General features: G+C 52.7%; 5 protein-coding genes across 5 annotated transcripts; 2 read left to right on the plus strand and 3 right to left on the minus strand.

Annotated features, from left to right (window-relative positions):
- Positions 1-455: 455 nt before the first annotated feature.
- On the plus strand, positions 456-1,949 carry BBA_05963 (major facilitator superfamily transporter; the record flags this gene model as incomplete). The annotated part of the gene is made up of 2 exons (XM_008601060.1): positions 456-632; positions 699-1,949. The coding sequence occupies 2 exons, from the start codon at positions 456-458 to the stop codon at positions 1,947-1,949; spliced, it is 1,428 nt and encodes a 475-aa protein (XP_008599282.1).
- Positions 1,950-2,577: 628 nt separating this feature from the next.
- BBA_05964 (uncharacterized protein) lies at positions 2,578-3,353 on the minus strand (the record flags this gene model as incomplete). Its single annotated transcript, XM_008601061.1, has 3 exons — positions 2,578-2,677; positions 2,743-2,796; positions 2,896-3,353. The coding sequence occupies 3 exons, from the start codon at positions 3,351-3,353 to the stop codon at positions 2,578-2,580; spliced, it is 612 nt and encodes a 203-aa protein (XP_008599283.1).
- A 2,102-nt stretch (positions 3,354-5,455) lies between these two features.
- BBA_05965 (uncharacterized protein) lies at positions 5,456-6,691 on the minus strand (the record flags this gene model as incomplete). Its single annotated transcript, XM_008601062.1, has 1 exon — positions 5,456-6,691. The coding sequence occupies one exon, from the start codon at positions 6,689-6,691 to the stop codon at positions 5,456-5,458; it is 1,236 nt and encodes a 411-aa protein (XP_008599284.1).
- Positions 6,692-7,984: 1,293 nt separating this feature from the next.
- BBA_05966 (tat pathway signal sequence) lies at positions 7,985-9,391 on the minus strand (the record flags this gene model as incomplete). Its single annotated transcript, XM_008601063.1, has 2 exons — positions 7,985-8,756; positions 8,841-9,391. 2 exons carry the CDS (start codon positions 9,389-9,391, stop codon positions 7,985-7,987), a joined length of 1,323 nt encoding a protein of 440 aa, XP_008599285.1.
- A 1,019-nt stretch (positions 9,392-10,410) lies between these two features.
- BBA_05967 (uncharacterized protein) lies at positions 10,411-11,036 on the plus strand (the record flags this gene model as incomplete). Its single annotated transcript, XM_008601064.1, has 4 exons — positions 10,411-10,604; positions 10,643-10,670; positions 10,702-10,881; positions 10,989-11,036. 4 exons carry the CDS (start codon positions 10,411-10,413, stop codon positions 11,034-11,036), a joined length of 450 nt encoding a protein of 149 aa, XP_008599286.1.
- Between the last annotated feature and the right edge of the window lie 3,708 nt (positions 11,037-14,744).

Genomic DNA, 14,744 nt, shown 5'->3' on the forward strand with positions numbered 1-14,744 from the left:
TCATTACTTGCCTATTGAAGGCAAAAAGGTTTCGTGGCAAGGTCGTGATATGGATCCCGCAAAAAAAAACTCTCAGGGTATTATCAGGTCGGTGGGCCGTGAACTCATCCGCCGTTTGCCTCCGCCCCCTCCCCGTTCCTAGCTGCATTATCATACAACGACGGATGCGCGAGAAGAAACGCTTGCCGTAGCTGCAGCACCTTGAAAGACGGAAATAGCATGGAAACCTGCTGCAATTGACCCCCGACGCGGTCGTCAAAGGGCGGCGCTCCCGCTGCCAAGCCTGGGGATACAGGCACCTACCTCACCGCCCACCGCACAGATCAAAACACATTTTCAGTCATCAGATATCGAATCTAGACGGCAGTGCTACTAACCCATTGCTACGAAAGGTTACCAGTACTGATGAGGTAGTCGTTCTTCTTCTGATGGACTCTGTCAGAAAATCTGAAGTCATGGTAATGATGGAACCGATATCCCGAGAGATGGAGGAGAGCGAGATGGCAGAACAGCTTCGCGATTTTGTGCCCGGCTCCCCAGAAGAGAAGAAACTTGTACGCAAGATTGATCTCTATCTGATGCCGATCCTATGGATCAAATATGTGTTTAATTACATTGATCGAACCAACATTGTGAGTTCCACACCAGCACACAACCTCTTACGCAAACGCCAACTCATCCGGGGTCGCGTGGTTTAGGGAAATGCAAAAATCGCCGGCATGCAGCACGATTTGAGCCTGACCGACGACGGCTATGCCTGGGTTCTCTCCATCTTCTTCTTTGGCTACCTGCTCTGCGAAGTGCCCTCCAACATGCTCCTCAGCCGCAGCCGGCCCTCCGTCTTCCTCCCGACCACGATGCTGGTCTGGGGCGCGCTGAGCGCCTGCATGGCCGCATCGCGGAGCTACGGCGCCCTGCTTGGCTTCCGCTTCGTCCTTGGCTGCGTCGAGTCGGGCTTCTTCCCCGGCGTCTTGTACGTGCTGAGCTGCTGGTACACGAAGGCCGAGCTCGGCAAGCGCTTCGCCGTCTTTTACACCGCCGCCGTCTCGTCGGGTGCCGTTGGCGGCATCCTCGCGGGCGCCATCACTGCGAATTTGCACGGCGCTTGCGGCATCGCCGGGTGGCGCTGGCTCTTCATCATTGAGGGCGTTGCGACCGTCACCGTCGCTCTGGCCTCGTACTTTATCCTGCTGGACTACCCTTCTACCTCTAAAAAGCTGAGTCCAGAGGAACAAAGGCTGGCCACGCTACGAATCATCCACGATGGAATCGCTAACGGAAGCGCAGGAAAGCCCCGGCTGTCACATTGGCAGGCTTTTTTAGCTGCAATCTCCGATCCCCGCACATACATCTTCATCCTGCTCTACATGCTCGACATTGGCGCAGGCACTATATCATACTTCATCCCTACCATTACTCTAACACTGGGCTACGATACTGTCAAGGCGCAATACATGACAGTGCCAATCTACGCTGTCGCGGCCGTGTGCCTCAACATCATTGCCTGGTCGTCTGACCGACACATTGAGCGCCGCTGGCACATTACCGGCGCTCTCGCCATCGGCTTTGTCGGCAGTGTCGTGTGCGCCGCCGTGCAACATGCCGTCGTGCGATACGTCATGATTTGCTTCATCGCCGCGGGTATCTGGTCCGCCGTGCCGCTGATCCTCACCTGGACCAGCGATGTCATCAGTTTGCCGTCAGAAAAGCGCGCCATTGTGCTGGCTCTTGTCAATGCGTTTGGCAACTTCTCCAGCGTCTACGGCAGTCGTATTTGGCCCAAGAGTGACTCCCCGGGCTATCAAATCGGCTTCGGTGTGACTGCGGCGTTTCTTGGCGCTGCAATGGTGCTGGCCATGTCGGGACCTCTGCTTTGCCGCTTATCCCAAGCCTGGGGTCGCACAGATGATGCGGCTCCGACGAGTCTGGAGAAGACAAAGGTCAAATAATAAGCAGCCAGATTCATTCCATGAGAATCGGCCTGATTCACCCCCGCGCCAGCCTCGTTTACATCATAATGATTTTATAGGCTTATTGTGTTTGCTACTCGAAAAATATAACCACTTTCGGACACCTGAATGCATTGCCGACGCCAGACTCTAAGCTTGGCAATCTAAATTGTAGCTGCGAGAATGAGTAGTGAATTTTCATTGAGCCAGTTGTCAGCTGAAGCTGCACTAGACTTGAGCTCACCCAAGATTGAACGATGTAGCTCCCGAGACGAGACAACGCTTCGCTGTAAAGGCAACTGCCGAGGCAAAGAAAAAAAAATAGAAAGAAAAAACATGAAAGACATAAGGCAAAAGGCCAACCTCCAAAATAACGCCGTTCTACACCAAGCTGTTGGCAATGCTAGAAAGAATAATGAAGTAATGCATCATGAAAAAATGTGGTTAAATCAAATGTCCCAATCCGGTTCATGATCTCGTCGCGTACGTGAACCCGTAATCATTTCATAACCGGCCACCTCATATGTTGAATTAGGCCCAATCAAGATGAGCGAGCCGTATACCACAAGTCGGCGACAACATCTACTTGATATCAGGCATGGTTCGCTTGTCCTTTGAATCTGATTACTTACAAATACCCACGAAGGGTGACGTTGCCGTAAATCTCCACATCAGCGGCGTGAATACTGCCACACAGCTTCAATCTCGAGGATCCCTCAATTCTACCGCTATTAAACACGGGCGTTTAGTACTCTATGAGCTACGTCTGAAAGGGTGCGACGGATTGACTCACCTTGCGGTCAAGCTGCCATTGACTTTAATGTCTCCAAAAGCTTTGATCCTGCCTCTACACTGAACCCATTAGCAAATTCGCACCTCATCATCATACTGCTCTACTGCTAAAAAAAAAAGAAAAAAAAGAGGGTGGGGGAGGGGGTTAGCATACTCTGCCGTCATATTGCCGTTAATCTCAATGCTCCCATAGGCGTAAATGGCATCGCTGACGATAAAGTCGCCGTCAAAACCAATGCTCCGCGCCGTGATGGTGCCGGCCACGTCCAGCGGACCTGTCAGCTCCAGGCTGCGCTCACTGTGGATGGCCCCGGACCGCGCAAAGTCGAGGCCGTAGACGTCGCCGGTTAGAGAGCTGCCCGCGTGGTGAAAGTACTCGGACATGACCACCCCCGCGCAATGCGTCGTCATCGGCGGCGGCGGCGGCGGCCCCGGTCCCAGCCCCGACCAGGCGGACGACGACGAGTAGTGGTCGAGGGCGAGGTGCGGTATGCGGGCGAATTCCTGAAACTGAGCCACCTCGGGACTCGGCAGCGACGTTGGCGAAGGGTAGGCCTTTTGTGGATTGAACTGATGGCGCAGCGACGCCGTCTTTTGCTTTGGAGAGTCCATATCTTTCTCCGAATGAGAAAACTTGGTAAACGCTTTTCTTGTATATAGCTTTCGCTGTGTGACTTTGGGTTTAGGTGTCCCAATACTTGCTGATGGAAAAGAAAACCCAACAACTATGCTCTGTTTCGTATCAAACTGTGATAGCTATAAAGAGTGAAGAGAAAAAAAAAAGGAAAAGTCTCAGCAGGGGTCAAGACCAAAAAAACAGTTTTCTTCTTCAGATGCCGGGGTAAGACGGGCGTGAGAGGTGCCCTGTCGAGTCACACGTTCGGTTAACGGTGGGCGGCGAAAAAGCCGTTTAACTCTAGGTATATGCAGATAAGAAATGACACACAACACACGGGGTTCTGGTCGCACGTGCTAGGCAGGAGACGCAGGAGCGAAGGGGGAAAAAAAAGGGTGAGATTTGAACTGCAAGTGGAAGGCAGGGCTGAACAAGGATCTTGAGCAAGTCCCAAGGGTGAAGGAAGAGAGAGAGAGGTAGGTGTTGCAGTTCCACTTGACAACGGAAATGCATTTCCGCCATTTACAAAAATAACAATTTCTCCTGCACATCAGTTCAGCCAAGGCTAACTAACACCTTCAGTGAGCAACCCCTTGGTGATGATCACAAACGGTTCTGGCTTCTCCGTGGGGCAGGGCATTCCAGAAACATCGACTGCCTAAGAAGTGACATCAAGCCCGAGAGAGGGTTTGGATGATCCTTGCCCGGGCGCAAATCTAGTTTACCCATTTTCACTTGCTCATAATTGGACCATGTCTTTGGTTCGATGCAAAAGCTGAGGGGGTTCAGAATTGTAAAAGATAAAAATAAAAATAAATTTAGAATAAACAAACGGCCCCCCCCCCCCCCCCCAACACCTGCAGGCTAAAACTCGATCGCGGACCGGAGAGTTTTATGCGAAATACGAAAGGCGGAGTCGCCCTACAATGGGGGGGCAACCAATCAGCTAATATATCCAGTATATATCCTCGCAAGCCGACACTTCAGCCTCGTGGGTCGGCTGTCGTGGGTTTGGGCTGCAAGAGGTGGTTGGCCTCGCAGGCAACTGAGACAAAAAAAGAACAAGATAAGCATTCCTTTTACTCATCGGCACCCTGTCCGTTCGGCTCTCCCTCGGTCAATCCCACCCATGATCGACGTCCCAGCCCCAGATCAAGAGACATGGAACAAAGCCCAGCCAAAAGGGATGGAAAAAGTACATCGCCGATCCACAGCCACCACTTATCGTACTACTAGTTCAAAGTTCATCAAATTTTCCCAATTCTTCTTAAAGGTAGTCATCAGTATAAATATTTAGGGGTTGCTGATGGCCTACTAATAGACCGGCCATGTTTTATTCCCATCTTGCCCACCTAGGGCCAGCTACAGGGCTGCAAAGCACACGAGGCGAGACAACAAGAAGCTCATTTCGGGCACGGTCTGGCCCGACCGCCACCAAAAAGGTTCTTTGTCGTCGCGAGTCCCCGCGCAGCCCTGCCACACAAGACGGGCGGGCGCACCTTTTTCTTTTTCCTTGGTTGGCCCGTTCGTCTATCAGTATCCAGTGCCCATGATGCCTCCCTGGTGAAAGGGGAAAGGGGGGCTTCCACGATCCTTCCATGCACGTCAAGGAGCCAGTCAGCTGCTTAGGGCAAGGCTGGGTGACAGATCACCCCGGGGGGGGGACTCGAGAAAGGAAGGCGTTGCCCTGGTGGCTTGCTCAGGGGATTGCCGCGCGTGCCCTTTGCACGGAGTGTAGAGAGCAAAAAAAGTAGTCGTGCGTTTATTCAGAGAAGGCAGCATCGATTGGCTACATCAGCGACTGTAACTATAGTTAAGTAAGCAAAAGCGTTTCGCGCAACAGACCCAGGGAGAGCAGATCAAAATAACGACACCCAACATGCGAAGCAGCGTGGCTTCTAAATACACGTACATTCCCATCCCTTTACTCCACCGCAAAAGAAAAAGACTTCTGGGTATAATCCTTCCTCCTAAATTTCCTTGCATTGGCCCGTCACAAATTTACACCGGCTGGATGTTTCCCGTATAATAATACTCATCTTCTTTCTGAAAGCGACAGACAAGAGCAGGAGCAGCTCCATGCAAGACTGCAGCCATCTTACTCCTGGCCAACGAGGCCCAGAGCAAGACCCGCGCCGCCAGTAGCAAAAGCCCAGACAAGTGCGTACATAACAGCGCCGAAGCGGCTGACACCGTCAATGGCAACAGCACAAGCGAGGTAGGTGCTCACGGCCGTAATGCCGGCGACAATGGCGGTGCGCGTAATGACAACGCGGCTGCGGAGCGTGTAGCCCCAGAAATTCCACCAGACCGTCTCGCCGAGGCTGGCCTGGACGGGATCGAACTGACGAATCTTGTCGTCCTCCTTGCTTTTGCCCGTCGTCACATACGGCGCAAAGAGGAACTGGCTGGCGGCGACGCCAAAAAAGGCCGCCGTCGGCAGCAGCGCGAGGAACGAGGCCGCATAGGCAGGCTCGACGGTGGGGATGCCCCGAAAGTTGAGCACCAGGATCCGGGGGAGGAGAAAGCGCAGAGCGAGGGACACGGCGGACGCGTAGACGCTGCTGGCGAGCACAGCAATGAGCAGCTGAAAGGGAACAGACACAAGGTCCTTGTTGTACAGCTTGGGGCCGGCGAAGCGCAGGCTGCCGAGGGGTCGCGCGAGGGCAAAGGCGGCGGCGGGCGCGGCCACGTCGACGAGAGTGCCGGCCACGGCGGTCACTGGGCGGATGCCGTAGAACATGGCGACGAGCCAAAACGAGGGAGCGTGGGCGACAAAAGAGACGAGGCCCACGTCGATGAAGTCTAGGTTTGCGGCCCACGCGAGCGCTACCTCTGCCGCGCGCCAGCCAGCCAGCAGAGTCAACTCGCGAGCGCTTTCGGGGAGGGCGCGCAGCGCACCCAACTCGTTGTCGGTCGCGGACGCAAGTGCGAAGCGGCCAGCGACGAGCAGCGTAAGCGTCACCACTTCGGCGGCGACAAACCTGCCGGCGGGCGGCAAGCTGGAGAGGGGCGCCTTGCGCGTACCATTACTAGCGGGTAAGCCATTGCGCTGGACCTGCTTGTCGGCTGACGGCACGCGAGGCTTGCTCTGGCGACGCTGCTTGGCGACGCCGGATGCGGGTGTAACCGCGTCCTTGTCCCGGGCCGCCTTGGTGCTTTTGCTGGCTGGCGTGCTCTTGACTGAGAGCGTCTTTGCTGACGTGTCCTTGTCCTTCTTCTTTGCAGGCGTGCTCTTCGTGGATGCGGTGGCGGTCTTGGCCGGGGTCGACTTGACCGGCGCAGGGTCGGGCGACGCCGTGCTGGCTTCGCTCTTGACGGATTTTCTGGGCATCTTGTGTCCGATGACAGGATCAATTGAAAACTGTGCGGGATCTGGTTTCTCGTATGCGATGATATCACCGTTGATGTGGGTGGCGAGATCGCGTCGTCAAGAGCTTGAACTTGTCTTTTTTTGTTGTTGTCTGAAAGCTGAGAGCTAGCGTGGTGGCGCGTCTCGGCTGCTGAAAACGGCGGGGAATCGCGTTTGTCTTGAAGAGTGGGTGGGTAAACCTGATCGGCAGAAGCGATTATCGACGATAGACTCGCGTGAAGAGCTGCTGAAGCGAGAGAAAAAAAAAAGAAAAAGTGGAAGAGAAAAGTAGTGAATCTACAGCAACGATTGGTTGAGCTCTGGCTGGATTCGAACGGTTCCGATGTGACTCTGAGGTTGGGATGATTGTAATGGAAATATGGATGGAAGTGGATATGTGAATACTCTGTCTGAAAATTCGGCAGTGACCTTCGCTTAGTTGCACTTGGCAGCTGGCAAGAGGATGAGCCAAAATGGGGTCCACCTCGAGCCAACCAACTTGCATTGCTTGCCAACTCAACTTATCAGTCACCCTTATGTACCTGTGGTGCTTATCGACTTGACAAGACGCAAGATTGTCCATACATTGGCACTGCTATGTACATTGATTGGCACATTAGTAGTGGTGCCGTCATGTCCTTGGTCGATCTGCAGACCAGCCCCCCCTTCTTTGCACAATCTCACTATCCTGACATCTTTTTACAGATTTCCTAAAGCACTTTCCTTGTACGGCTAGCTACCGTTTCAAAAAGGTCAATCACAGTGGCAAAAGGACCTGCCCCAGCTTGCATCTTAAATAGCCCAAGCTCATCGCCTCAGCATCGCGGGCACAAATACGCCGCCAAGGTGCCCGTTTGCAACTTTACCGTCACCACAAGCAAAACACCACCATCCACTCAATTGTCTCTTGACCGTAAGCAAATCACAACATCGTCCAGGCATCAAAGTCAGAATATATTCGCTTCGTTTGGTATTTATTCGGGTGTCCGCTCGACGCCTACAGACCTTCACTTTAACCTCGTGGAGTAGCAATCGCGTCCCGGCCCAAAATGACTGCTCAGACGGGCTCTCCACTCTTCGGTGCTAAACGTCCGGGCGGAGCTGAACCACCTCATACAGGTTTGTGTGTATATCGTTATACAAAAGAGACATCACGCCGTTCCTCCCAATGATTATAATCCAATGACAGAGTTCCAAGTTCCCGACTCCCAATATGCTCCATGCGTTTCCAAAGAGAAAAGAAAAAGAAAAGAAAAGGGGTCGGCTCCTGTCCAGTTATTCCTCCATCAGGCCAAACACACCATCGTCATCCTCGTCACTACGAGCGCGGGCTCGGAACTCGAGATCGTCGTCGTCGGCCGCCGACTCGCCACTGTCTTCCATCTTGACATCTTGACTACCGCGACGGAACTCGCCTCGCGTGAAACTTTCAGGCTGGCGGCTGGGGAAACTGTTGAGAAACCCAGCGGTGGAAAAGGACCGTGCCTGATCACGGTACTGCTCGGGAACTGGAGGTACAGGCGGAGCATCGGCAGCGACGCCGACAACATCGTGGCCACCGTTGCTACCAAAGCTGCAGCTCAGGAGCTCTACAGCGGCAGCTAGATCGCGGTCCTCGTTGCCAGTGCCGCCATGACCTAGCGAGGGTCGGCGACCGCTGTTCCACCCGGCGCGCGGGGTGCTGCTCGAGAGATGCTGGGGGCCAATGGGGGTTGATTGGAGACTCTGAGCAATCCCGCTGCCACCGCTAAGACGCTTTTCGCGATAAGCCATTCCATTAAAGGCAAGAGGCTCGCCAACGGGAGGTGGCGTCGTGTCGGCAGAGCTGAGACGCTCTCGTTGTTCCGAGTAGCCAGAGGCGGATGGCGAAGCGGATTCGGGCTCGCTGTTGAAGTCCTTGGCGGAATCGGGAGGCGTAACGACGTCGGCCTCCTTATTGGGGCCATTCATGGCTAACAGAACAGAGGCAGCCTCGAGCAGCTGGACTTGTTGGTGCTTGGAGATGAGCAGCTTCGAGGTCAAGGACCATTCAGGAGTGTGCTCCCACCTATGATACAAGACGTTAGTACTCGGTTGGTTTGTGAGTTATGCGGCCGATGAGCGCATGCTGTTCAGTTCGGAGAAGACTAACAAGTGCTTGGTCAAGCAGCTGCTGTGCTTGTAGCCTTTGCCGCACGTCTCACATCGAATTTCGACGCGGTTGCTCTTCTTGCCGTCCTTTGTCAAGGGCTGGCCGTCACTAGCACGACGAGCACGGCTGCCATCCACGGAGCCTTCGGCATCATCGCCTGACATGGAATCGTCGTCGATGGCACTGTCCTGGTGCATCTTAGAGTCGGCGAGAGAACGATGCAGCGGTAGACTGGCAGGCGGAGAAGGGAGACTGGCTGCGATGGACATCTTGGCAGCCTTGGACAAAGTGTTTCGTCGAGTAGAAGCGTTGGCAATGGGGATTGCCGTGGCAGGATCGCCGTCGGCAATGGCGGCGGTTAGGGCGGCAACATTGGGAGCTTGGTTGGTGACAGATTTGCGTCGGGTGACGCGGTGGTTCGGATTAAGAGCTCCGGTGAGCAGAGAGTGGGAGGAGTTTCTCGCGTGCGTGTGGCGTGTAGGCAGTGACGAGGAGGCTGCCGAGAGCGAGGGACGCTGGTACGCCAATGGTCTCGAAGGCTGCTGCTGCATCTCCTTTGAGTTGAGAGAGTCCAAGTCAGCAAGAGGGGTCACTTCTTAGCGGCATAAACAATCCAGTGTTGAAAGCGGTGGGAGGGAAGGATGGTCATTCATACTTTGGACGACGCCATTGCCCACGACTTTTGGATTGCTTGTGTGGCGCTAGAAGAAGGACGCCGGATGGGTCGTAGGCTTAGGGCGAGACGAGGGAGATTGGCTGACGAGACAGGACCGTGATAGCGAGAGAGAACGATGACGCTAGCGAGCGTTTAAAGTGATGGGAGCGATTGGATCGTTGAGATGGTTGAGCAAGTGTGTGCTTGTTGGATGGAAAAGGAGAGCATGAAGCAGGCACGAAAAGACTTGACAAGGGAAAAAAAAAAAAGATAATGTTTCGTGAGAAAAGGTAGGCTGAGACGAGAAATAATATTTTGGGAGGAGCAATGCGGCAGTGGTGGCCCTGGTGGGCAGCGGAGGGGCGTGTGTGTGCGAGTGTGTGTGGAGGGCGACGAGCGACACGGCGGCGACCGAGGAGGAGTTGTCGATGGACAAGGTACATTGGCCAGCATGGGCGGAGTCAGCGTCGTGCAGGTACTCTCTGTGCCTAGAATCTAGACGTGCTCCGTCCAGTCGCGGAGCAGGGTGAGGGAGGGTGTAATTGGTTACCTCTGTAAGTAGTAGCGCATGGCGTATGGCGTGTGGCACTGCCCACCAGCTGGAGGTCTAACGTTGGGAGGGGCGCGAGCGTATCAACGAGGCAGACGAGTACGGCAGAGAGTCAAGAGTATGGAATTTTGGGGGCTAATGGGCCAAAGGTCAAGACACACAATATTTGTGCTGTTTGATTGTATCAATATATATTGGTACGCAAAAGCATCTACGAAGCTACCGCAGCCAAACAGAACTGCAGGACTGCAGGACTGCAGGATTGGCAGGTACCTATCAACCGTTGGAAAGTAGCAGTGACGCTGAGACGACACGGGACACGGGACACGGTGTACATACTGACAACTCTGACAGCAGGGCACACAATGCGAATATCTGGCCACGCCGGTCCGAGGAACATGGCAATGACTGTTTCCCAAAATACAGTGGCGGCGACAACGGAGAGGGAGGGCCACGCAGCAGGCAGCACAGTGCGGGTCTGGGCGTGGATTCGTATTTGGTGCCGTGGTGGTTACTGTGCGGGGCCCAAGACGGCAATGGGGCCCCCGTCCCCAAAACCGTGAGAGGCAAGGGTAAATACTTATGACAGCTTAGTAGCAAGCGTGCGGAGACAAGTACTTTATCCGTAAGTCGGTACCTAGGTAGTACCTAAGTAGGTAAGTGTAGGGCAGGCTCGGACGGACCACGCTGAGCCATGCTTCCAGCAGTTTCCAGCGCAAGGGGCGCCACAAGTGCTCTCTCTCTGCCCACAGCCGCAAAAGGGCCACTTGGTAACATCAGCACAGGCATACATCGTCAGGTGTTGGGTAATCGAGCACGGAGGTGCTGGAAAGACTGTAAGTCTTGTAACCACACACCCCCTTTTTTTTCCCTCTCTCTCTTTTTCTTCCCATCAAAATTGGTTTATTGGCGTTCTGGCAATTTGACGCTCTCACTCATCCAGACCGGCCGGAGTGAACGGTCGTCGGTGGAGCCGAGAAACGGTATCTGATTGGGCGCATGGAGTTTGACAAGTTCATCACCAGGACAGGGCATTCAGCGACTATCGCGACACTACCCGTAGGCAGCCAAGTTTTTTTATAAAGGATGATGATATTTGGAAAAAAAAAAAACCAGTTGATAGTTTATGGAGGTGTGGACTTTTTCATCTTTGGCTACATAACAATTTAGGCTGCACGCGGGAGATATGTTTTGCATAACGTCCTGTAGGTACAGCGTGAAGTAGCCTTGTTTCTGCGGTAAGATGCCCTGCTTTCCGGGCACGTAAAATATATATTAAATACACCACGGGTCTCGCCCAGGCTTCCTTCATTTCAGAGGGTAGCACGGAAGGGGGGCGTGTGAGCAGGTATTAGCTAGCGCAAGGCACCGGAAAAAAAAAAAAAAAAGCTGCTGCCTGTGCCTGAAAGGATTTTGATCCCAAGGGAGTCATAACATGGATGGACATGGTGGTGTCGGGGTATCAAGGTCAATGAGCAAAGAACCACCAAACCAAATTTTTTTCTTCTAAATTCTTCTTCACGCACACACGTGTTCGTCCCGTATAAAGCCCTAATCATGTTTGTCTCGGACATTGCAGAAGAAGAAACAAAAACAGTTGGCGCGCGTGCGAGCGCTATAAAGTTTCAATGGTGTGTGGCTCGTCCTCAAACCCAAAAATTCCTGACGTGGACCAATGGAAGGGGGTATGCCCCTGGCGAGGAAACGGAAAAATGGTCGCAAGACGGTGTCATTAAGAGAACCAATTCTCAACAAAGGCGTTTGGAAATATCCGTTGCTCCTTCTTTTTTTTCTTTGCTTCCGTGTCAAAGATGTTTATGGCTCGGGCAAACTGCATTGCGGGCCGGGGCAATTACACAAGGGGATAAGGCAGATATCCGTATACAACTAAAGGAAACAATTATCTTTCAGGAAAGAAGTGTAGTTAGCTTGCTGCTCTAGAAAGCAACAACGCTAACTAGGGAATAAATATACTGGTAAAAAGAAAAATGAGAGGTTTTGTTCCCTGTTGCTAAACCTTTCATTACCGTATATCTCACGCCAATGGGCATGACTCTTGGTGCAGCGTGGCCTGCCCAAAAAATTGCGCCACAAGTGCCATCACCTTATTTAGGCGCCTGACCTCCGTGCTCCCCTCCCCTGTAGGTAGGCTGTAGCGTCCGGTCTCCAGCTTCCCCCCCCCCACTGCCATCGGGCATGCCTAGGGCATGTGGGCGGCTGTGGGCGGGACTTTGAAGAGCTGTAATTATTACTCTGTACCAAGAAAAGATGGCAAAGAAAAACAAGTTCGACCCATTTTATGATGCGTACAATTTTTTTTTTTTGCGCATCCGGCCATTGCTCTCATCACCATGACGCCAAATGCGTATGTGTCGAAATACCTCAATGAAAAATTTATTAATTTCTTGGTGCCTGTTCCAATTGCATCCAAAAATACCACGACGGGAGATAGAAATTAACTCGTGACAAAATCCATCGAATGCGTGATATCTGTCTCCTTGCGTCATTGACACCAAGGACACGCAACTCTTTTCTTGACGTACTCTATTCCAAGCCTTCACCCATAGCTTTTGTTTTCGTTCAATATGTCTTTTAGTAGTGTATCGTGTTTATCTTACACGGGGCTACCCTGACTCAATGCCGCCGTCATGATCTTTGTGCATAGCCGGGGCAAGGGTTCCAGCAAATCTAGCCCCAAACCCTAATCAACAAACCTCAGCTCAGCAAGCATCCTGCTTTCATTATTTATGTTACCATGTCCGGGTTGGTGACGAGATGGAGACTGGCGCGCCGATAACGGCAATCTCCGGCATATCGGCCGAGTACAATAACACGGCAGCGTAGAGAGATTCGCCTTTTTGCCTTTGCTTGACTAGAATTATTGCCGCCTCGTTATTATGCCATTGTGGCATTAATGCACCAAGCTTGCACAAATTTGGTTTTCTTCGATATACACGCGCCGATGATAATACGGCCAGATCACAGAAAAAAAACCCGTTCCCCGCCCCCGCACGACCGCTGCGCCGATGCATAACTACGGGGCTTTTATTTTAATTCAGCCCGCGCCGGTTGTCTTGACGATCGCCCTCGCGGCCACCCCGCGCACAAATCATTTGGAATAGGTATGGATTATTAACCAGAAATCGTCTCCAATGCACTCGGACGTTTTTAGTTTGATGCAAGCAGGGAAATTTTCATACATGTGTCGCTGATGATTCGTCTCATCTTGGACCGCACTGCAGAAGTCGGCATGTTGAGTAATGGAGGGGGTTTCCCCAGTGAGGCTTGTTCTCAGTGAACAGGGGTACTGAGAGGCGGGTCGGGGCAAGGCCGACAAGAGTTCAATAGGAAGACACACAATTAGTATTATGACTGGTAGACCAAGGAAAATCGGCCAACAATACTCATTATTCACTCTAATTCGGTTATTCTTTTTTTTTTCGTCCCCTCGCGTTCCTGAAAGCCAGAGCGACAAGGGTCTCAAGAGTTACCGGACCCGACAACTTTGGTACACGGAGTACGAGTAAGCAATGCGCTCTGGCTGCCAATTGAAAGTCGTCAGCAGATCAGATAGCCGTAGCTCATACAGCCAAACAGGCTGTTATTGATAAATAATTCTTGCGCCAGCTGATGGAGGGACGGCAAAAGACGGCTCCCCTCCGCTCCGAACCAGTTCCTACTTCCTCTACACCTTTTATAGCCAGGCTGCCAATGGCGTGTCCATTTGGCCAAGGCTCGCTGCTCTTGCTTCCGATGGCCATTTGGAGCATCTGCGTCCTGCGTTGTCAAGCTTTTGACCTATTCAAGAATATCGTGCATTTATCCCGACACCACGCGGACACCCCCTCCCTGTACAAAGACAGCCCGGCTGACGGCCCCCTCCGTCCAGCCCGCATCCAGTTTTTATCTATTGTTGGCCCCGGACTCCTCTTGGTGGACAGTCCGGCGGTTCCCTCTAGTTAATGCTGAATTTGACGTTTCTTGCCTGTCAAATCGAGCAGACAGAATAAACCCGGGGCACATCTGCCATGGCTCCCAGGGTAATCACTTTTGACCTGCCCAATGTGCCCTAGCTGCCCCCGAGTGCTCCTCGATCATGCACCCCCCGGCTTTCACTCCTTGGCCCAATTGCGCGGGCGGGTGGACAGTGCTCCTCATACAAGAGGGGCTTGCTAATGGAAATACTGACCCAGCCTAACTAGCGAAGCTGGCGAGAACCACAAACGAACAATTGAGTAGCCTTCCGTGAATGTTTGTGCTACGGCTGAGGATTTGGAACTTATTTTATTGACGGATGCCACATGTTTGTAAAAAAAGGAAAATTTTGGTCGAAAAGAGAGGAAGAAGGAAAACAACAGAAAGCCGAAATGGAGTAGACGATAGCTTGTTTTGCTCAGGAATTGAACAGCTTCGCTCTGTGCCCTCGTCGCACTTCCTACCCCGGTCGTGCCGGCCAGTACCACCGAGTTATCAGGTTCGGTTTAAGCCACAAGAGTTTACTTTTTTGGGTCAGAAAACACATGACCCTGTGCCAAGTAATATTAACGAAGCGAAAAAGAAAAAGGTAGGGCCTTGATTGCCAATTGTGATCCCATGGCATCAAAAGTGGTCCAGATAGGACGAATGAGCATAAGCTCGGTAATTTTCTCATCCTGTCCCTCTCGATATGACCATACAATTATTTCCAGAGTTATACATA

This window comes from Beauveria bassiana (assembly GCF_000280675.1).
Source record: "Beauveria bassiana ARSEF 2860 unplaced genomic scaffold BBA_S00016, whole genome shotgun sequence".
Taxonomy (NCBI): domain Eukaryota; kingdom Fungi; phylum Ascomycota; class Sordariomycetes; order Hypocreales; family Cordycipitaceae; genus Beauveria; species Beauveria bassiana.